General features: G+C 39.3%; 1 protein-coding gene across 3 annotated transcripts in view; it reads left to right on the forward strand.

Annotated features, from left to right (window-relative positions):
- The window catches only part of lrriq1 (leucine-rich repeats and IQ motif containing 1), a 119,802-nt gene that overhangs the window by 65,757 nt on the left and 28,879 nt on the right, over positions 1-25,166 (forward strand). For all 3 annotated transcript variants that reach the window (XM_061924745.2, XM_061924743.1, XM_061924744.1), the window contains exons 14-19: positions 3,291-3,467; positions 12,115-12,411; positions 13,345-13,450; positions 18,372-18,497; positions 18,641-18,718; positions 23,801-23,925. In XM_061924745.2, coding sequence (XP_061780729.1) covers positions 3,291-3,467; positions 12,115-12,411; positions 13,345-13,450; positions 18,372-18,497; positions 18,641-18,718; positions 23,801-23,925 — 909 coding nt within the window. The remainder of the gene's footprint in view (positions 1-3,290; positions 3,468-12,114; positions 12,412-13,344; positions 13,451-18,371; positions 18,498-18,640; positions 18,719-23,800; positions 23,926-25,166) is intronic.

Genomic DNA, 25,166 nt, shown 5'->3' on the forward strand with positions numbered 1-25,166 from the left:
GATGACAGCCAACTGGACTTTGCTGTTTTATTTTCAATGAAACAATAGAAAATACGTACTCATATGGTAGTACAGTTGGCACAGTACAGCAAACTGACAGTTAATATTTAAACATTTAACATGTGACATTTCAAACACTTTTGAACAGAAATAGTTCATGGGAAAATGTGATTACTGTTTTATTGTATATTGTAATACCTGTCAAATTTAATAAAAACATTTATTAAAAAAAAAAAAGAAATAGTTCATGCACATTCCGATAAATTCTTCAAAATTACAATAAAAAAAATGTTGGTCGGGGGCGGGGCTGTATATATATATATATATATATATATATATATATATATTCCTTGCACACTAATTGACTGAAAGAGCACGCACTTGGCACGATGATGTCATGTTATCGATGGCAAAATGCAAGAAATGTACTGCCGAGCGCATATCATTATGTCAAGATAATGGCACTAGTATTTACTTAATTTAAGAATATTTTTCAACATATTGAGCAAAAAGGTCTCATATTTGTTTTTTCTACCAAGAAAAGTGCACTTGTTATTAGTGACAAAATACTTTTTTAAGGTATTTTTGGGTTCATTGAGGTTAGCTAATTTTACTTGTTTTGGAAAGTCTTGACAAGCCAAATTTTCTTGTTTTATTGGCAAATCATTTTGCTTAGTTCAAGTAAAATGCCCCTAATTTTTGTATTTTTTTTTTCTTGTTTTTGAACACTGACTTTTTGCATTGTGACACAACACACTCGGTGACAAACATATGAAACGGGGCTTAGGCTAAATAATTATTCGTTTAAGGCAGGGGTCCCCAGACTACGGTCCGCGGGCCGGATCCGGCCCCCCAGCATCCAAAATCAGGCCCACGGGAAGTCCCAAGTTAAACATTTAAAAACATTTTTTTTTTTTAATTCAAATTATTATTATTTTTTTTAAATCTTTCCTTTCTAATCCATTTTCTACCGCTTGTTACTCTCGGTGTCTCCTAGCCGCTCAGGCAAATCATATTGTCTAAAAATGAATTTTCCCATTGATAACGTGACAAATGTTAAGTGTCAAAACGGATTAAAAAGACAATGTATATATGTGTGTGTATATATGTATATATATATATATATATATATATATATATATATATATATATATATATATATATATACAGCCCGGCCCCCGGCCAAATTTTTTTAACCCAATGCGGCCCACGAGTCAAAAAGTTTGGGGACCCCTGGTTTAAGGGGTTATCCGGCTTAGTGTAGACAAACCCTTTGTTTTTTAATGGTCTTTTAAAGCCGCATCGGTCCGCATATTACGGAAGATAGGTGACCGCGAGAAGAGAAGTAAGATTTGGACACGTTTTATTTTTATTTTTTTGCCTTATTTGGATTTGACTTTATTAAATGTATTTATATTATCATTTAGTGCAGGAGGGGATAGAAAGAGGAAAAAAAGGAAGACAGAGGGGGAGATTGTGGGGACAAGAGGGGGATTAGACAGAGAGACAACAATAACAACAACAACAACAATAGAGCAACATCAGCAAATAGGATATGTACAAATATGATGGTAAAAGTGATAGCAAAGAAGCAGTTAGCTAAATAAATAATAATACAGAAATGACAATGAGCATTATTTCACTACAAATGGAGCATTACAAATACCAATAGAAATAGCGCTATTGATAATGAACAATACCAATAATTTACCTCTATTATCAGCAATACAGTTGTTCAAATGCAACAATACATATACGTAATGATAACTAGAGATACAAAAGAATGCAGAAAAATGGAGGGGATTTGGACACATTTTAAAGTTTTAGACTAAAAAAATCATATCGAACAGGCTCCACAAACAACCTGCACCACGACTGTGCATAGTAGCAACATCTGTCCCCTCAGAAAGAATTTTCTCCAAAAAAGGACAGATCATAACAAAAAAGGAGAAACAGGATCAGCCCCTCAAAGCTGAGGCCATTGGGGGTTTTTTTTTAACGCCAATCTCTGCTAAAACCTTTACTGACATGCTGCAATTTTCTTTTTGTTTTGCACATTTTAAGTTATATTTTGTTGAGTGACGTCTAGTTGATTTGGTGTTTTTTCACAAATTAAAATGTTTTTTTTATTTTTATTTCAAATGTATTTATGTACAGTACAAGCCAAAAGTTTGGACACACCTTCTCATTCATTGTGTTTTCTTTATTTTCATGATTATTTACATTGTAGATTGTCACTGAAGGCATCAAAACTATGAATGAACACATGTGGAGTTATGTACTTAACAAAAAAAGGTGAAATAACTAAAAAAACATGTTTTATATTCTAGTTTCTTCAAAGTAGCCACCCTTTGCTCTGATTACTTTTTCGCACACTCTTGGCATTCTCTCGATGAGCTTCGAGAGGTAGTCATCTGAAATGGTTTTCACCTCACAGGTGACATAGTTTTGATGCCTTCAGTGACAATCTACAATGTAAATAGTCATGAAAATGAAGAAAACACATTGAAATGAGAAGGTGTGTCCAAAGTTTTGGCCTGTACCGTGTATGTTAAGTTTATAAATACAGCCAAATAAATACTTTATATGTTATTTGTTTTTACATTATATATTCATTTTACACATAATTTGGTAATAAATCTGAAGAAACGTAATTCCCGTCACTAATGCCGAGTGCCAGCGTTAGCCACTGCTTGATACTGTTTTTACTATGGGTGTAATAAAAAATCAGTTTTTGAATGAATCGCAATTCTTATTTGTAACGATTCTTAATCGATTAAAAAAAAAAAAATCGATTAATTCTTTTAGTTATTTATCTGTCCTGTCCAGCCACTTAGGCAAATTATATTGTTGATGTAAATTATCTATATCTGCTGTTCAGATTTACTTTAGAAAAGAGAAGTGTTGAATACTTCTCTTGTTGCCTTATTTGACTATATTAAATGTTTGGGTAGAATCGAATTCAACAAACCAGCTTTCTTTTACGTCATATAGAAATCCATCACATCTGTTTATTTTATGGATGAATGTAGCCAATGTTATTAAAAATGATGGATTTTGAATAGAGAATCGTTTTGAATCGGGAATCGATTCTGAATCAAATTATTACACTCAAGAATCGAATCTAAAAAATTTTTTTTAATGGCATCAAGAAAGTGGTTTTTTGGAAGTCAGAATTGTGGTCCTGACTTCTGCTGCGGTCCCACAACATTCAACTGTCATATTATTGAATATTTAGAATTATAACTATTAAAATGTAATGATTTTACCAACCTTGCCCTTCTCATCAGATCAACTCTGCAGAGAACTGTTTCTAGTCTGAGGACCATCGATGGTACGGATGCTGACTTCACTCATGATGACGTTGCTAGGCAGACTAGCCCATCCTCGGACAGCTTCCTCAAGTTCATCCAGGGGCAGCTTCAGCAAACTCGCGATTTAAAGCAGAAGCACAGCGAGCAACTCAGGTAAAGTAAGCGAAGGTGTCATATTACACCTTCTCCTCATTCAATGAATTTTCTTTATTTCCATGACTATTTACATTGCAGATTGTCACTGAAGGCATCGAAACTATGAATGAACACGTGGAGTTATGTACTTACCAAAACAAGGTGAAATAACTGAAAACATGTTTTATATTGTAGTTTCTTCAAAATAGCCACCCTTTGCTCTGATTACTGCGTTGCACACTCTTGGCATTCTCTCGATGAGCTTCAAGCACACCTGTGAAGTGAAAACCATTTCAGGTGACTACCTCTTGATGCTCATCGAGAGAATGCCAAGAGTGTGCGAAAAAGTAATCGGAGCAAAGGCAGGCTATTTTGAAGAAACTAGAATATAAAACATGTTTTCAGTTCATTCATAGTTTTGATGCCTTCAGTGACAATCTACAATGTAAATAGTCATGAAAATAAAGAAAATGCATTGAATGAATACTCAGTGGCCTAGTGGTTAGAGTGTCCGCTCTGAGATCGGTAGGTTGTGAGTTCAAACCCCGGCCGAGTCATACCAAAGACTATAAAAATGAGACCCATTGCCTCCCTGCTTGGCACTCAGCAACAAGGGTTGGAATTGGGGGTGAAATCACCAAAATGATTCCTGGGCGTGCTGCTCACTGCTCCCCTCACCTCCCAGGGGGTGAACAAGGGGATGGGTCAAATGCAGAGGACAAATTTCACCACACCTAGTGTGTGTGTGTGTGACAATCATTGGTACTTTAACTTTAACTTAACTTATTGTTTTCAGTTATTTCACCTTTTTTTTGTTAAGTACATAACTCCACATGTGTTCATTCATAGTTCTGATGCCTTCAGTGACAATCTACAATCTAAATAGTCATGAAAATAAAGAAAATACATTGAATGAATACTCAGTGGCCTTGTGGTTAGAGTGTCCGCCCTGAGATCGGTAGGTTGTGAGTTCAAACCCCGGCCAAGTCATACCAAAGACTATAAAAATGGGACCCATTGCCTCCCTGCTTGGCACTCAGCAACAAGGGTTGGAATTGGGGGTGAAATCACCAAAATGATTCCTGGGCGTGCTGCTCACTGCTCCCCTCACCTCCCAGGGGGTGAACAAGGGGATGGGTCAAATGCAGAGGACAAATTTCACCACACCTAGTGTGTGTGTGTGTGACAATCATTGGTACTTTAACTTTAACTTAACTTATTGTTTTCAGTTATTTCACCTTTTTTTTGTTAAGTACATAACTCCACATGTGTTCATTCATAGTTCTGATGCCTTCAGTGACAGTCTACAATCTAAATAGTCATGAAAATAAAGACAACACATTGAATGAGGAGAAGGTGTGTACGAACTTTTGGCTTGTACTGTAAATAGAGGCAACTTGTTTATTCACTCTACTGCTACTTTAATTCCAAAAGCCTCAAAGGGTTGCACAAATCACAGAGACATCCCCTGATCTGAAACACAGGTGCCAAGGGTTCAAAAGTTATTTTTGCATAATAGGTCCTCTTTAAATTGGCCTCGTTATTAGAGCTATTCATTTTTTTCAGTTTTTGCTCTTTGAAGTTTTCTCGTTCAGTTGTATTTTCAGAATGTGCTGCAAAATGGTCCCCGGGCCCTCACTTTGGACAACCCAAAGTTGCTGCAACGGATACGTCGACAGAAATGCCGTATGCCACTCTATTAGTCATCATTTTGTTTGAGTTGGTCTCCAGACATGTGGCAGCCAGGAATGTCAGCTATCTCCTTGTTATGTCTGACGCACAGGGCGCAGCGAGCCTTAAGACAACGTCCATCTATTTGCACAAGTCTTTGGCCCGCAGTGCTTCTCCTGCGAGGCACGGACCACCAACACTTGAAGCGGTGGTCCACTTTCTGCTTATCTCAGTGACCCTTCCAAATTACACCGCACAAAAGATGAAACGTGGCATGGGCTACACGTACGGGTCACAACGAGGACTCCTATAGCCCGAGGGGGACGGAGCGGCGGCGTAGCGCTACCCTCGCCTCACCCCTCACCGTGTGCCCTCTACCCCCTGCTGGCCTCTGGACAATGAGCCAGTCTCTGGTCCTTGCAGGGACCAGCACCGCCATTTAACCTCTGGCCTGACCTAGTGTCAGACCCGGGCTTAGAGGAGGTGAGCGACGTGCCACGCGCCCGTCCAGCGAGGTAGAGGATCCATGGGGTTCAGCAGGGGTTCGATTTCACAACGCTTCTCTACAGGATGCAGGATGAAAGCGGCACGCTATTTTAGACGCTCGCGCTTTTACTCGGTGAAATATCAGGATCCACGCACGCAGGTCTGTCACAAAGTGATCCAATATGTTGAGCAGATGAAGTACAACGTAAAAGCACAAAGACTAAAATTGACATCTCTTATTATTGGCATCTCCAGTTGAACACTGCTTCACATTCTCACGGTGACCCTGGAGTGAACCAGCAGGTATAGCAGAAAAGGAGGGGGGGGGGTATCCGGGGGTCACAGTCCCTTCGGACCTCCAGACTCCTTTCCCCGTTGTCCTACTGTGAGGGAAGAGCCAGGTCTTTGTAGAGACTGATCCGGACTGCAGGTTACTGGCCGGCTACTCCAGTGTCTCTGAGCCCCCGGGGCAGATTAGTGGGGATCAGAGACGCGCTGCTAATAGATTCATTAAGTGGCTTCGGAGTCCGTTTATCCCCCCAATGAAAGAGACATTATACGTCGTCAGGACACACACACACTGGAGATCGCCTCTGACGGTTAGCAGGTCCACAATAAAGAATGAATACAATTAATTTGTGTGGATTTTAGAGATGTGGTTCCCAACTATATATATCTATATATATATATCAGTCGTGGTCAAAAGTCTACATACACCATACTTGCCAACCCTCCCGGATTTTCCGGGAGACTCCCGAAATTCAGCGCCTCTCCCGAAAACCTCCCGGGACAAATTTTCTCCCGAAAATCTCCCAAAATTCCGCTAACCCACAATATAACCAGCATACCTGCCCAATCACGTTATAACTGTAGAATGATGGAGGGCGAGTTCTTGGTTTCTTATGTGGGTTTATTGTTAGGCAGTTTCATTAACGTCCTCCCAGCACGGCAACAACACACAACAACAGCAGTCACGTTTTTATATACCGTAAAGCAGTTTGTCTGCGGTAAACAGCAATGTTGTGACACTCTTAAACAGGACAATACTGCCATCTAGTGCATTTGATGAAAGCACTTTTGTGCGTGCCACACATCAATGCATCATCAGAGTTCAGCATGGTTAGAAAAATAGTGACAGAATAGAACAAGGATGGACAATTCAACCCTTAACTCAACAATGAGTAGATGAGTGGTATGTGTGTGTATATGTGTAAATAAATGAACACTGAAATTCAAGTATTTATTTTATATAGTATATATATATACAATAAAATTAATATATATATATACGTATACATATATATATATACATATAATAAAATAAATATATATATACGTATATATATATATATATATATATATATATATATATATATATATATATAGCTAGAATTCACTGAACGTCAAGTATTTGTTATATATATATATATATTATATATATATACAGTGGGGCAAAAAAGTATTTAGTCAGCCACCGATTGTACAAGTTCTCCCACTTAAAATGATGACAGAGGTCTGTAATTTTCATCATAGGTACACTTCAACTGTGAGAGACAGAATGTGAAAAAAAAATCCAGGAATTCACATTGTAGGAATTTTAAAGAATTTAATTGTAAATCATGGTGGAAAATAAGTATTTGGTCACTTCAAACAAGGAAGATCTCTGGCTCTCACAGACCTGTAATTTCTTCTTTAAGAAGCTCTTCTGTCCTCCACTTGTTACCTGTATTAATGGCACCTGTTTGAACTTGTTATCTGTATAAAAGACACCTGTCCACAGCCTCAAACAGTCAGACTCCAAACTCCACTATGGCCAAGACCAAAGAGCTGTCAAAGGACACTAGGAAAAGAATTGTAGACCTGCACCAGACTGTGAAGAGTGAATCTACAATAGGCAAGCAGCTTGGTGTGAAAAAATCAACTGTGGGAGCAATTATCAGAAAATGGAAGACATACAAGACCAATGATAATCTCCCTTGATCTGGGGCTCCACGCAAGATCTCATCCCGTGGGTTCAAAATGATCATGAGAACGGTGAGCAAAAATCCCAGAACCACACGGGGGGACCTGGTGAATGACCTGCAGAGAGCTGGGACCAAAGTAACAAAGGTTACCATCAGTAACACACTACGCCGACAGGGAATCAAATCCTGCAGTGCCAGACGTGTCCCCCTGCTTAAGCCAGTGCATGTCCAGGCCCCTCTGAAGTTTGCCAGAGAGCACATGGATGATACAGCAGAGGATTGGGAGAATGTCATGTGGTCAGATGAAAACAAAATAGAACTTTTTGGTATAAACTCAACTCGTCGTGTTTGGAGGAAGAAGAATACTGAGTTGCATCCCAAGAACACCATACCTACTGTGAAGCATGGGGGTGGAAACATCATGCTTTGGGGCTGTTTTTCTGCTAAGGGGACAGGCCGACTGATCCGTGTTAAGGAAAGAATGAATGGGGCCATGTATCGTGAGATTTTGAGCCAAAACCTCCTTCCATCAGTGAGAGCTTTGAAGATGAAACGTGGCTGGGTCTTCCAGCATGACAATGATCCCAAACACACCGCCCGGGCAACGAAGGAGTGGCTCCGTAAGAAGCATTTGAAAGTCCTGGAGTGGCCTAGCCAGTCTCCAGACCTCAACCCCATAGAAAATCTGTGGAGGGAGTTGAAAGTCCGTGTTGCTCGGCGACAGCCCCAAAACATCACTGCTCTCGAGAAGATCTGCATGGAGGAATGGGCCAAAATACCAGCTACTGTGTGTGCAAACCTGGTAAAGACCTATAGTAATCGTTTGACCTCTGTAATATAACCTTTGTTGGCAATAACAAAGTATTGAGTTGAATTTTTGTTATTGACCAAATACTTATTTTCCACCATAATTTACAAATACATTCTTTAAAAATCCTACAATGTGAATTCCTGGATTTTTTTCTTCAAATTCTGTCTCTCACAGTTGAAGTGTACCTATGATGAAAATTACAGACCTCTGTCATCATTTTAAGTGGGAGAACTTGCACAATTGGTGGCTGACTAAATACTTTTTTGCCCCACTGTATATATATATATATGAAATACTTGACTTGGTGAATTATAGCTGTAAATATACCCCCCCTACCCCCCCCGAAATCGGAGGTCTCAAGGTTGGCAAGTATGACATACACTTGTAAAGAACATAGTGTCATGGCTGTCTTGAGTTTCCAATAATTTCTACAACTCTTATTTTTTTGTGACAGAGTGATTGGAGCACATACTTGTTGGTCACATAACACATTCATGAAGTTTGGTTCTTTTATGAATTTATTATGGGTCTACTGAAAATGTGACCAAATCTGCTCGGTCAAAAGTATACATACAGCAATGTTGATATTTGCTTACATGTCCCTTGGCAAGTTTCACTGCAATAAGGCACTTTTGGTAGCCATCCACAAGCTTCTTCTGGCAAGCTTCTGGTTGAATTTTTGACCACTCAGTTCAGCTAAATGTGTTGGTTTTCTGACATGGACTTGTTTCTTCAGCATTGTCCACACATTTAAGTCAGGACTTTGGGAAGGCCATTCTAAAAGCTTAATTCTAGCCTGATTTAGCCATTCCTTTACCAAATTTGACGTGTGTTTGGGGTCATTGTCCTGTTGGAACACCCAACTGCGGCCAAGACCCAACCTCCGTGCTGATGATTTTAGGTTGTTGTTTTTGTTTCATCTGACAACAGAACTTTCCTCCAGAAGGTCTTGTCTTTGTCCATGTGATGTCAGATGAACCAAAAACTGAGCTGTTTGGCCACAATACCCAGCAATATGTTTGGAGGAGAAAAGGTGAGGCCTTTAATCCCAGGAACACCATACCTACCGTCAAGCATGGTGGTGGTAGTATTATGCTCTGGGCCTGTTTTGCTGCCAATGGAACTGGTGCTTTACAGAGAGTAAATGGGACAATGAAAAAGGAGGATTACCTCCAAATTCTACAGGACAAGCTAAAATCATCAGCCCGGAGGTTGGGTCTTGGGCGCAGTTGGGTGTTCCAACAGGACAATGACCCTAAACACACATCAAAAGTGGTAAAGGAATGACTAAATCAGGCTAGAATTAAGGTTTTAGAATGGCCTTCCCAAAGTCCTGACTTAAATGTGTGGACAATGCTGAAAAAACAAGTCCATGTCAGAAAACCAACACATTTAGTTGATCTGCACCAATTTTGTCAAGAGGAGTGGTCAAAAATTCCACCAGAAGCTTGTGGATGGCTACCAAAAGCGCCTTATTGCAGTGAAACTTGCCAAGGGACATGTAAGCAAATATTAACATTGCTGTATGTATACTTTTGACCCAGCAGATTTGCTCACATTTTCAGTAGACCCATAATAAATTCATAAAAGAACCAAACTTCATGAATGTTTTTTGTGACCAACAAGTATGTGCTCCAATCACTCTATCACAAAAAAAATAAGAGTTGTAGAAATGATTGGAAACTCAAGACAGCCATGACATTACGTTCTTTACAAGTGTATGTAAACTTTTGACCATGACTGTACATATATAGTTAATTTACATGCAGTCAGCTTTCAGCCCTCGACTTGATATTTTTAGCCCAATGCGGCCCCCAAGTCAAAACGTTTGGACACTCCTGGTTTAAACTGTAAGTAGGTTTGATATAATTATTGAATTCGATTGAAATCAAGAGTAAAATTAATAATTCAGTGTTGATATATTATTAATATTAATATCGGCGGGAGATGGTGCCGACATTAGCCGTGTCGTTAGCATTGAGCGGCGCGAGGTGTTTTCCCGCTCTTCACATCGAAGACTCACAAATGCGGAGACATAAAGTCATAACACAACAACATAAAGCCAAAACACAACAACTCTCAGCTATAGCACGATTGCAAACGCCGCAACACAACAACATAAAGCCAAAACACAACAACTAAAAGCATACTTGCCAACCCTGCGGGTTTTCCGGGAGACTCCCGAAATTCAGCGCCTCTCCCGAAAACCTCCCGGGACAAATTTTCTACCGAAATTCAGGCGGAGCTGGAGGCCACGCCCCCTCCAGCTCCATACGGACCTGAGTGCTGTGTTGACAGCCTGTTCACACGTCCGCTTTCCCACAATATAAACAGCTAATGATGGAGGTTGAGTTCTTGGTTTCTTATGTGGGTTTATTGTTAGGCAGTTTCATTAACGTCCTCCCAGCGCGGTAACAACACACAACAACAGCAGTCAAGTCTTCGTCTACCATAAAGCAGTTCGTCTGCCGTAAACAGCAATGTTGTGACACTTTTAAACAGGACAATACTGCCATCTACTGTACATGCATATGTGACCCACCCATAATATGTCACATTTTTGTGTTGATTTATTTATTTTATTTTGTGGTTTGAATTAGTTTTTGGAGCTGTCATTCCACATTTATCAGTATTCACATTGGTCAGTAGGGGGCAGTAGGGCGTTTCTTCCCAATTGAATGCTATCACCTGCAGACCGGAAGTGTCTTGTCATTCTGATGAGCGCGACCAGTCTGTGAACAATTGAAACGTCCTGTGTGCTTTTTCCTCCTGTATAACAGGTTAGTTTTGGTGAATCAACTCACTGAATAATATCCATGTGATCTTTGTAAGTTTAAGTACACATTCTGATGGTGGAGCCTAACTCTAAAGTGTTTGTGAGTTGTAGTTTGTGTTTGTGAATGAATCCAGTGCACAGCTGCAGTAATCAATACAAAATGGCGACGTGAGTACGCAATGTTTATATAGGAACTTCTGATCCTAATTCAGACTCCCAAATTAGAGCTCCCGTTTTCTTATTCTTATTCTTATTTTATAATGTATATTTGTATAATGTGTGTGTTCTGAAATAGTGACAGAGAATAGAACAAGGATGGACAATTCAACCCTTAACTCAACAATGAGTAGATGAGTGTTATGTGTGTGTATATGTTTAAATAAATGAACACTGAAATTCAAGTATTTATTTTATTTATTTATATATATATATATATATGTAATAAAAAAAAAATAAAAAAAATATATATATAGCTAGAATTCACTGAAAGTCAAGTATTTCTTATAAATATATATCTTAACCACGCCCCCAACCACGCCCCCCGCCCCACCCCCGACCACGCCCCCCACCCCCCACCTCCCGAAATCGGAGGTCTCAAGGTTGGCAAGTATGACTAAAAGGGACAGCACGATTGCAAACACCGCAACACAACAACATAAAGCCAAAACACAGCAACACTCAGCTACAGCATGATTGCAAACGCCGCAACACAACAACATGAAGTCATAACACAACACACAGTCATAAAACAACAACATTAAGCCAAAACACAAAAACTCTCAGCTGTTGCACGATTGCAAATGACGCAACACAACAACATAAAGCCAAAACACAACAACTCTCAGCTATAGCACGATTGCAAACGACGCAACACAACAACATAAAGTCATAACACACAGTGTTCTGCCTATTGGCATCACTGGGCATGTGTGGTGTCTAACACGTGTGTCTTCACAGCAAAGCCTTGAACCCACTGGACGTCATAAAAGTGACCTGCCGACACTTTGCCGAAACCTTGCGTCTGGCCAAGGACCAGCGGCGTGCCCACGAGTGCGCCGACATCGGCGACGGCGAGCAAAAAGCTGCTGGTATTTTCGTTGCTGAGCGAGTCTGCCACGGCGAGGTTCCCCCGGTCCCTTGCAACAAGGAGAGCCGCCATGTCACTTCACCAGAGCAGGAGGTGTCCCCGTGTTGTGACGTTCAGACCCCGGCAACAGAGGGGAAGTTCACATGTCAAAACGTCAGCCCCAAAAGGTAACATGAAGGAGTAATGCCATCACGTCATATTCTTTATAGAGATGTCCGATAATGGCTTTTTTGCCGATATCCAATACTCCGATATTGTCCAACTCTTAATTACCGATTCCGATATTAACCGATACCGATATATACAGTCGTGGAATTAACACATTATTATGCCTAATTTTGTTGTGATGCCCCGCTGGATGCATTAAACAATGTAACGAGGTTTTCCAAAATAAATCAACTGAAGTTATGGAAAAAAATGCAAACATGGCACTGCCATATTTATTATTGAAGTCACAAAGTGCATGATTTTTTTTTAACATGCCTCAAAACAGCAGCTTGGAATTTGGAACATGCTCTCCCTGAGAGAGCATGAGGAGGTTGAGGTGGACGGGTTTGAGGTGGGGGGGTAGGGAGTAGCGGGGGGTGTATATTGTAGCGTCCCGGAAGAGTTAGTCCTGCAAGGGGTTCTGGGTATTTGTTCTGTTGTGTTTATGTTGTGTTACGGTGCGGATGTTCTCCCGAAATGTGTTTGTCATTCTTGTTTGGTGTGGGTTCACAGTGTGGCGCATATTTGTAACAGTGTTGAAGTTGTTTATACGGCCACCCTCAGTGTGACCTGTATGGCTGTTGACCAAGTATGCTTTACATTCACTTGTGTGTGTGAAAATCCGTAGGTATTATGTGATTGGACCGGCACGTAAAGGCAGTGCCTTTAAGGGTTATTGGCGCTCTGAACTTCTCCCTACGTCCGTGTACCACTACATACAGCGGTGTTTTAAAAAGTCATGAATTTTACTTTTTGAAACCGATACGGATAATTTCCGAACCGATACCGATAATTTCCGATATTACATTTTAAAGCATTTATCGGCCGATATTATCGGACATCTCTAATTCTTTACTTTGTTTCTTTGTGTGTATGTCTCCTTTGGCGAGCAGCGCTGATGCTGGACTGACTTTTACATTTGAGGACGGAGGAGGAAAAATCAAGTGTGGAGCTTCTTCTTCAAATGTTGCCAAACGCCATGCAGCTGCCATCATCCAGGTGAAAGAAAAGATTTCGCGCCACCCCGCTCTCTGCCGCGACTACAAATAGTATCGTTTGTCTATAAAATTGTTATAAAGTTAAAGTTAAATTACCAATGGTTGTCACACACACACTTGGTGTGGCAAAATTATTCTCTGCATTTGACCCATCACCCTTGATCAGCCCTGGGAGGGGAGGGGAGCAAAGGGCAGCAGCGTTGGCCGCGCCCGGGAATCGTTTTTGGTGATTTAACCCCCAATTCCAACCCTTGATGCTGAGTGCCAAGCAGGGAGGTAATGGGTCCCATTTTTATAGTCTTTGGTATGACTCGGCTGGGGTTTGAACTCACAACCTACCGATCTCAGGGCGGACACTCTAACCCAGGCCTGGGCAATTATTTTGACTCGGGGGCCAAATTTAGAGAATAAAAATGTGTCTGGGGGCCGGTATATCTATTTTTTAGGAAAACTAATACAAAACCTCACAATAAAGTCTGATTGAATGCTAAAAATGTTATGACAGACCGCCTTAAAAACGGAATGGAATTTAAAAAATTTCTATGAACGATAAAACCCTGAATATTGAGAACATATGAACATCACATCCCCTCTCAATCGACATATTTTACAATCAAGCCACACCCACACTGCTTGGTGCCTCGTCTGGCCTGCTGTGACGTAGATTACCATAGTAACTAGTAGGGTTGTACGGTATAAGGGTATTAGTATAATACCGCGATACTAATGAATCATATTCGGTACCATACCGCCTCTGAAAAGTACCGGTCCGCCGCACCCTAAGGTTTTTTGTTAAAATAAAGCCAATAATGCAATTTTTTCTGGTCCCCTTTATTTAGAAAAGTACCGAAAAGTATCGAAATAATATTGGGATCAGGACAACACTAGTCACTAAAATATCATGCAAAAGCACAGATTCCAACCATAGAAATACGTTGTATAGTTCAAGACTTACGGTCATTAGAAAACATCACTGCACATCATAATGACAGCTACACTTTCCATCTTAAAGATATAAAAAAATTATTTGGGAATGCCCGGCGGGCCGGATTGAAAAGCTTAACGGGCCGCATGTGGCCCCCGGGCCTTAATTTGCCCAGGTCTGCTCTAACCATTAGGCCACTGAGTAGGTATAAACTTTATAAACATATATAAACATTAGGGCTGTGAATCTTTGCTCACCACACGATTTGATTCGATTCTCGGGGGTAACGATTCGATTCAGAATCGATTCCCGATTCAAAATCTATACTTTTTTTTTATAAGATTGGGTGCCAGTTCTATGATTAACTACATTCCTCCATGAAATAAACAGCTCTGATCAATGTCCATATTACTTAAAAGAAAACGGGTTTTGTTTACTAAAATGCCTCCCAAACATTTAATAAAGTCAAACACAAATAAGGCAACAAGAGAAGTATCCAACACTTCTCTTTTCTAAAGTAAATCTGTACAGCAGATACAGATCATCTACCTACAATAGGATTTGTCTGAGTGGCTGTACAAGACAGGTTAAAAAAAAAAAATTTAAAAAAATAAATTTAAAAATATATATATATATATATATATATATATATTTTTTTTTTTTTTTTTGATTAATTTTTAATCGATTAAAATCACGATTTTAAAGAATCACGATTAATCTGAAAATCCTTTTTTTTTTTTTGACAGCCCAAATAAGTACCGTATTTTTCGGAGTATAAGTCGCACCGGAGTATAAGTAGCACCTGCCAAAAATGCATAATAAAGAAGGAAAAAAACATATATAAATCGCACTGGAGACCGGCCAAACTATGAAAAAAACTGCGACTTATAGTCCGAAAAATACGGTACACCTCTGCATAACATTAAAGGAAAAAAACAAAAAAAATAGATCAACTTACAACAAAGAATACCTTCATCAACATCGTTTTTTTGTCTGTAACAGAAAAGATTTAAAGAGCATTAATTTGCTGGATGTATAAAAAACTTGAACAATCCATCCATCCATCCATTTTCTACCGATTGTCCCATTCGGGGTCGCGGGGGGCGCTATAAGACTTAAATAAATAAATGACTATAAATAGCATCATTTGTAGGGGTGTCAAATGAATCAATAAATGATAATAAATTCAAATTGATTAGCAACATTAAAGGGGCTGTTCTTCACGATACATTTTTCAAAGCTAAAATTTATAACAGAACACATCCGTTTGACAATTGTCTATATTTTGCACAATTACTAAGTTTTTTTTAATAACATTTTTTACAGACATACAAAAGCAGTCCAAGAGAAGCAACAGACAATTTGCAGTCATGTTGTTGTTCTGATAGAATACACCTTCAATGACATCTACCGCTAGCTATCCAAATTGCTATTACTAGCTAATAATACTTAAAAGCTAATGCGCGTGCATGTGTTACGTACGTAAGTAGTTACGTCAATACATACGAAAAGCCCTGAGAGGGCGGGATATACTGCGTAAAATACAAAACCCAAAACCAGTGAAGTTGGCATGTTGTGTAATTTGTAAATAAAAACAGAATACAATGATTTGCAAATCCTTTTCAACTTATATTCACGTGAATAGACTGCAAAGACAAGATATTTCATGTTTTCAAACTGAGAAACTTAATTTTTGTATGCAAATAATCATTAACTTAGAATTTAATGACAGTGGTTTTCTGAAGTGTTCCTGAGCCCATGTGGTGATATCATTTACACACTGATGTCGCTTTTTGATGCAGTACCGCCTGAGGGATCGAAGGTCACAGGCATTCAATGTTGGTTTACGGCCTTGCCGTGATTTCTCCAGATTCTCTGAACCTTTTGATGATATTACAGACCATAGATGGTGAAATCCCTAAATTCCTTGCAATAGTTGGTTGAGAAATGTTGTTCTTAAACTGTTGGACAATTTGCTCGCGCATTTGTTCACAAAGTGGTGACCCTCGCCCCATCCTTGTTTGTGAATGACTGAGCATTTCATGCAAGCTGCTTTTATACCCAATTAGCCTGTTCACCTGTGGGATGTTCCAATTAAGGGTTTGATGAGCATTCCTCAAATTCCTCAGTCTTTGTTGCCACTTGTGCCAGCTTTTTTGAAACATGTCGAAGGCATCAAATTCCAAATGAGCTAATATTTGCAAAAAATAACCAAGTTTACCAGTTCGAACGTTAAGTATCTTGTCTTTGCAGTCTATTCTATTGGATATAGGTTGAAAAGGATTTGCAAATCATTGTGTTCTGTTTTTATTTACCATTTACACAACGTGTCAACTTCACTGGTTTTGGGTTTTGTACATTGGAAAGTTAGCGCCCTCTAGGCCATTGTTTTTCAACCACTGTGAGATACAGTCTTGTGTGCCGTGGGAGATTATCTAATTTCACCTATTTGGGTTAAAAATATTTTTTGCAAACCAGTAATTATAGTCTGCAAATGATGTGTTGTTGTTGAATGTCGGTGCTGTCTAGAGCTCGGCAGAGTAACCGTGCAATACTCTTCCATATCAGTAGGTGGCAGCAGGTAGCTAATTGCTTTGTAGATGTCGGAAACAGCGGGAGGCAGAGTGAAGGTAAAAAGGTGTCTAATGCTTTAACCAAAAATAAACAAAAGGTGAGTGCCTCTAAGAAAAGGCATGGAAGCTTAGGGAAGGCTATGCAGGACGAAACTAAAACTGAACTGGCTACAAATTCAACAAAAACAGAATGCTGGACGACAGCAAAGACTTACTGTGGAGCAATGTACAACCGAACATGACGTGACAATCAACAATGTCCCCACAAAGAAGGATTAAAACCAACTGAAATATTCTTGATTGCTAAAACAAAGTAGATGCGGGAAATATCGCTCAAAGGAAGACATGAAACTGCTCCAGGAAAATACTAAAAAAAGAGAAAAAGCCACCAAAATAGGAGCGCAAGACAAGAACTAAAACACTACACACAGGAAAACATAAAAAAACTCCAAATAAGTCAGAGGGTGATGTGACAGGTGGTGACAGTACACCTACTTTGAGACAAGAGCTATATTGATGCATGCTTGGTTATGCTTTAAAGTCATACCCAACAATTGCGACAAGGACTTTTTACTGTCAACTGAGTTTCATTTTTAATGATTTCTGCTGGTGGTGTGCCTCCGGATTTTTTCAACAAAGAAAATGTGCCTTGGCTCAAAATAGGTTGAAAAACACCGCTCAAGGCAGCCGTGTAATTGCTGCCAACAGCCCCTCGAACTCATAAAACACTTTAACCTACAAAACAAAGGTGAATAAAACACACTTGTGCTGATTAAAAATGAGGAATAAGATTAATGGCTACAATGCGCATGTTTTGTAGTGCACAGCAAACGTGCATCATGATACTGCGTGACATTGATAAAGCATGTTCCCCGAGGCTCGACCCACTATTGGAGAACTGGATTACGCAGACGTACCTAACGTTGTTGCCAGTATGTAAAGATAAATACACTACTATCAACAAAGTACAGTGCACACTCCATGTTTAGGCCTCATGCGTGTCTCCTAGCCTGGTTGTGCTAATCCTGCTATTGTGAAAAACAAACCATAACTCAACACAAAACATCTTAGATGAGTCCTCCAGGGATCATTGAGGTCTAGGTGTGTGTGTGCGATGGGAAGGTAGGGAGTGATTTATCCGATTCCAAAGAAGTGCGCTAGTAAGAGTTCTAAGATTTCTGTTTGCCTCAGTTTCGAGTGAATGTGCCTCCTCCTCCTCCTCTCCCAATTTCCCATGGGGAAGTGTAGGATTTAGAGGCGCACTGGAGCTCCATTTGTCTTGGAGCAGCCCGAAGTCACGCAGAGTTCAACAATACTCTGCAATTAGGGGAAAAAAAGAGGTTAACATGTTTTATGTCAAATGGAACAGCACACATTTGAGGTCTGCGTTGTGATTCATGGAGTGTTTTTGTGTTCCTCGTCAGGCACACTGGAGGGGCTTCACATTGAGGAGGAGGCTGGCGTCCGCTCTCGCTGCCGTTGCGCCGCCCGACACAGGCCAGGAGGACATCTTTGAAGTGGTGGACCTGGACGAGTTTGTTGTCGATGAGGTGCCCACGTGTGGTCGAGTGATCCGCTTTCCTTTTTTTTTTTTACTTTCAGTGTTCTGCAAAACAAACCAAAAGTAAAAAAAAAAAAAAAAACCAGCATAGAATATCTGAGTCTTAACAGATTTTGTTTTATAAAAAAATAGGCAACGCTGGAGCGAGGATGGACCTTGGCGCTTGGTGACGAGCTTCCTACTGGATGTTCGTCAGTGCCGAAGCAGCAGGTGAGGCAGCCTGAAGTACAACAGGGAGGGCCGCGCACGTACAACTTGAAGGACTGGGGGAGACGCTTTGATATGTTTTATACGTTAAAGAAGCAAAACTCTATAAACATTGTCATAATGTCAAATAATAGATTACATTAGGGCTAGGCGATAAAACAATAGCTATATATTGCGATAGACATGTAATCGATGTCAATAAAAAATGCGTTTGCCAAAGCGTTCAATATATATATATATATATATATATATATATATATATATATATATATATATATATATATATATATATATATTTTATATGTATGTATGTGTATATATATATATATATATATATATATATATATATATATATGTATGTGTGGGAAAAAAATCACAAGACTATTTCATCTCTACAGGCCTGTTTCATGAGGGGGGGTTTCCTCAATCATCAGGAGATTTTAATGGGAGCATTCACATACCATGGTTTATATAGGGCACAGAGTGGGTGGGTACAGGCTGGCGTAGGGGCGTGGTGATTGGCTCATGTGTTACCTAGGAGGTGTTTCCGTCTGTGGCGGCATGCTGTTACAATTTCGCTGCGCTTGTTGAGGGATGACAGGTCTGGACGGTAAATAATAAACAGTTTCTCTTTCAAGCATAGGTTGCATCTTTTATTACCACTATTGTAAGGTGTGCTGGATGCAAGAATTTGCCATGTTATTGAATATTCAACATTATTGTCTTTGAGGTCCCAAATGTGTTTGCTGAGTTCTGTGGTATTCCGCAGGTTTTGGTTCCTGAAAGAAGCCTTGTGATTGTTCCATCTGGTTTTGAATTCTCCCTCGGTTAATCCTACATATGTGTCGGATGTGTTAATGTCCTTGCGTATTACCTTAGATTGGTAGACAACTGATGTTTGTAAGCACCCCCCGTTGAGAGGGCAATCAGGTTTCTTTCGACAGTTACAGAAAAGTTACAGTTAAAGAAACCTGATAACCTTATTAAGACATATATATATATATATATATATATATATATATATATATATATATATATATATATATATATATATATATATATATATATATATATATATATATATATATATATACACACACATATATATGTATGTGTGTATATATATATAAATGTGTATATATATGTGTGTATATATGTATGTGTATACATCTATATATATATTTATATATATATATATATATATATATATATATATATATATATATATATATATATTTATATTTATATTTATATATATATATATATATATATATATTTATTTTTTTTATGTACCGGTGTGTATATATATATGTAAGTATTTACATATTTGTATGTACCGGTGTATATATATATGTATATATGTAAGTATTTACATATTTGTATGTATATATTCAGGTTGTACGGTATACAGGTACTAGTATAGTACGGCGATACTAATGAATCATATTTGGTACTATACCACCTCTAAAAAGTACCGGTTTTTGAAAAAGTAAGATTTTCGATTACTTTGAATTGATTGAGAAACGTTACAAGTAAGAATTAATTCCAAAATAATTTATTTGACACCCCTATATATATATATATATATATATATATATATATATATATATATATATATATATATATATATATATATATATGTATATATATATGTATATATATATATATACATATATATATATATATATATATATATATATGTATATATATATATGTATATATATATATATATATATATATATATATATATATATATATATATATATATATATATATATATATATATATATATATATATATATATATATATCCATCCATCTTCTTCCGCTTATCCGAGGTTGGTCGCGGGGGCAGCAGCCTAAGCAGTGAAGCCCAGACTTCCCTCTACCCAGCCACTTCATCCAGCTCCTCCTGGAGAATCCCGAAGCGTTCCCAGGCCAGCCGGGAGATATGTATATATATTAGAGATGTGCGGATAGGCAATTATTTCATCCGCAACCGCATCACCAAAGTCGTCAACCATCCGCATCCACCCGAATTAACATTTAATCAACACTGCACCCGCCCGCACCCGCCCGCACCCGCCCGTTGTTATATATCTAATATAGACGATGCAAGGCATTAGTGAGGTTATAAAGCTTTTGCCTGTTAAAGAAAGGAGACTGATCCAATGCAGCAATCATCTGGGAACCGCGCTGAGCGCACCTCCAAGCGTGTGGAGGTGCGATGTCCCTCGCACCCGCGGCGCCTCCACCCGGGCTCGCGCCCGAGGCTTCAGCGCGCATCGTTGCGGCCATCCTACTCGTCGCGGCCTAGCCCTCGCGGCTCTCGCTGCCGGCGACGGCCGGGTATGTCATGTCTGTGTAATCATGTTTAGTCTTAGTCATGTTTTGTTTAGTTTCTGGCTTTTTCACTCCCTTGTCTTGTCACCATAGTTACCCATTAGTTTCACCTGTCATGTCACGCACCTGTTTTGAGTCACGCACCTGTTGTTAATCATGTCTGTGTTATTTAAGCTTTTCATTTTCTGTTGTTCGTCCTGGAGTCATAGCCTTTCTCACCCTGCTATCTTCGCATTTATGCCCCCTGTCACACTCTGTCCACGTCTGCGCACTTCATGTCCATGCCAAATAAGTTTGTTTATTATTGCCACAGTTAGTGTTTTTTATTGTTCATAGTTTTTTGCCCCCGTGCAAGTCTTTTGTTTTCATTAGTCAAGTTTGTACATCCGCCTTGAGCGCGCCTTTTGTTCTTTTGAGTGTTATTATTAAAAATGTATTTACCTTCAAGCCATGTCCGATCCAAATTCTTTTGCATCTTGGGAAAACAAAAACTCCACAGTCCAAGTCATGACAGGGTATGGGCCCGACGCTCCAGCGCCATCCATTTTCAGGGCTAGTTGATTCGGCAGGTGGGTTGTTACACACTCCTTAGCGTGTTCCGACTTCCAGGGTGAGTCCCACCCCTTTCGTGAGCGCACTGCGCGCGGAGTGACCCCTGTTACGCGCCCCCGGCAACGGGGGTGGCGGGCATGTAAGCTGCGCGGGCGGAGCACGCGGAGTGACCCCTGTTACGAGCCCCCGGCCACGGGGGTGGCGGGCAGGTAAGCTGCTTACCTGCTGCGCGTGACGCCGGCCGCGGCGAAGGCGGACGAGGCGGGGTGTCGGTGCGGTGGGCGCGGTGGTGACCCTGGACGTGCGTTGGGCCCTTCTCGTGGATCACTTCAGCTACGGCTCCCGGTGGGGCCCTCTCGGGGGAAGGGGCCTCGGTCCCGGACCCCGGCAAGGCGTCCCTTCTCCGCTCCGTAAAAGTGTCCATCTCTTTTTTTTTTCTTCTTTTGTTGTGGCATATGCTGCAGGTGCCTGCTCGTTTTTCGTATGTGGGTAACAACATTTAACTATGTATATATATTTACGAATTGGTTTAACTGCCACCCGCCTGAATCTATTTAAAATCTTTTTTTTTTTTATTTCAACCGCCCGACCCGACCCGCGGATAAAATCTAATTTTTTTTTATTTCAACCGCCCAAACCGCGGATAATCCGCGGACTCCGCGGTTGTGTCCGCAAACCGCGCATCTCTAATATATATATATATATATATATATATATATATATATATATATATATATATATATATATATATATATATATATATATATATATATATATATATATACATATATATATATATGTCTTAATAAGGTTATCCAAAAAATAGTGCTCGATACCGTAGTAGAGCGCAATATATGTATGTGTGGGGGAAAAAAAAAAAAAAAAAAAAAAAAAAAATATATATATATATATATATATATATATATATATATATATTTATATATATATATATACATAATTGTCGGTTGCATGAACAAAGACCCTTGCTCTCTGGTAACTGAGCAACGCAGGAAGTGATTACTGATCAGTGGGAGTGACACGCTAACAGCCAATCAAGTGACAGTATCAAATGATCTTGAGTGAGAAGAGAAAGTAAAAATTGAGAAATTGTGGATAAAAGAGGAAAAGTCACATGGACAGTATGGCAGTGTTTTGGATTTGATTTTTTTTTTAAAGGGACCGTAGTCAGACCAATGTGGTCTGTAAATGATGCTTGGCGCTCGTCCCCACCAAGACCACCTTCGCTGCGCTCACCCTTTAGAGCACAGCTGTAACTTCCTGGCACTAAACCTGCAGAAAATAGTTCTTCTCAGGTTTCTATATGTTTACATTTTCACACTTTGCATTGTTTTTTTCGACTTTATGAAGTATTACTTACATATTCCCTATTTTTGCATCTTCACTTTAAGAGCTTATTGGTAAGCGTTTGATTTTACAATTTAGTTTGTTCGTGATTAAGTGCGTACATAATGCATATTTTTTGGCAATTAATCATGTGCGTTAACTGGTTAATTTTGACAGCCCTTATAATTATCGATAACACTTATATTGTGATACAGTTTTCAGCCACATGGTTCAGCCCTATAGTACATCATTTATTTCATATATACAATAGGCTTTAGCTGCGGGCCAAAAATGGCCCCTGAACAGAACTTTGGACAGCCCCTCCCGTCGACGCTGCATCCTCTGCGAGCCTGCATTTGAAGACCGTCTCTGAAAAATGGACACATTCCAGTCTTGTCAAATAACCACATTTTCTTCCCTTTTAAGTACAGTGTATATCGTAGAGGATCATGTGACAATGTGTGAATTTTGGTCCTCGTCAGAAGAGTAATTGGCTATCCCTTTCTCATTGTGCTTATCACCCCCACGGGGATTCTTCTCCCTGTGCCTGATTGATCTTTGAATTTATTCCCTGGAAAAACACAATTACTTAAGAGAGACCTGAAGGTTGCTCACCACCATGGTGTTTTTTCTGCCTTCATTTACCTCCCGTTGGATCTTTTCTTTGGCTCGTCCGTGGCGTTCTACATCACCGCAGCCCGTTTGGGGCGCAGCTGACATCGTGCAGCTGCTGTCACGGCGAGCAATTTAGCATCTTCGCAACAACGGCGAGATGGGAGCTCGACGGCGCTTCATTATTTACACATTAGCGCGTCTCGTCGTATTAAGCGGTACGTTTGTGTTCCAGCTTCCGGGCTCCTACCATAGACATTCCCAGCTTGTTCTCCCACCTCTGCCTGTGCGGGGACCGACACAAGCCTGGGAGGTCAAGGACCAGGATGACTCCACGTGCAAGACCGTGTCAGCACAAAGGTAGGACCTTCAGTCGATATTTCTGTTTCGAGTCCGTTTTTATGTCAAGTTGCATTTTAACAGGGGGAAAAAAACTACTTTTAATAAAGATTCTGACGTCATTTGTATTTGACCCCATAACAACCAGTAAGCATTCTGACCCCCACAGACTGGTTTTGGGACCATGAAGTACAACAGAGCTTCTCTATAATGTTTTGTTACGCCCCCCACCCCCAGGAAGAAGAAAATATTTTGCACCTCCCCACTCTCCATTGTGACTATAAATAGCATCATTTGTAAAAAAAAAAAAAAAAAAAGATCGATTTTTAGATTAATCTTGATTCTTATTAAAAAATAATCAAACATTTTTATTTTTTAAATTTGTATTTATTTATTTATTTATTTATTTTTTTCAATCTGTCCTTTCCAGCCACTCAGACAAATCATATTGTTGATGTAGATCAATAATAATAATAATAATAATAATAATAATAATTAATTAAAATGAATCAGCAATATTAACTAAGGAGTACAATGTATAAAACACTTTAACCTACAAAACAGAAATGTATAAAAACATTTTTGCAGACTTTTTTTTTTTTAAATCAAAATGACTAACGGCTACAATGAGCATGTTTTGTAGTACACAGCTTCAGTTTCAAGCATGATACTGATAAAAGCATGGTCACCCGGCCCCACTATTCGAAAAGGACTGAAGCACACAATTGAGTCCTGTCCCTTTAAAAAAGTACTCTAAGTCTAAATCCTTGTGTTGATAAAAGACATCTGTCACACAAACACACAAAAGCTGGCTGATACTTTATTTATTTTTGGTCCCCACAGCTAAATTGTATGTTCATAAACGCTGTGGAGCTGCTCCTCGAAGTTAATAACCATCACCTCCACTGTGGCAAATAAATGTTGGAGTGCTGAAGTCTAAAAGTGTTATAAAAAACTCGTATATATATATTTTTTTTAACTTTCAACACTTGAGTCTCTAGATCAACTTCAGATCTATTTTCGATTATAAGTTGTTAATATTTTTTCATCATTGATTTGTTGATTTTATGTGTCCATTTTTGTCAAAGAAAACTTCGGTGTTTTTTTATGGCAAACACACAGAATATGCAATATTTTTCCCCAAAAATATTTCAAAGAATATGGAGTATATGGAGCCTTAAATAGGTCAAAAATTCATAACAACATTGATTTTGATTTATTATTATTTTTAGAGCAAAATAAGATTTAAAAAGATCCTACTG

Source organism: Nerophis lumbriciformis, linkage group LG29 (genome assembly GCF_033978685.3).
Source record: "Nerophis lumbriciformis linkage group LG29, RoL_Nlum_v2.1, whole genome shotgun sequence".
Classification (NCBI taxonomy): Eukaryota; Metazoa; Chordata; class Actinopteri; order Syngnathiformes; family Syngnathidae; genus Nerophis; species Nerophis lumbriciformis.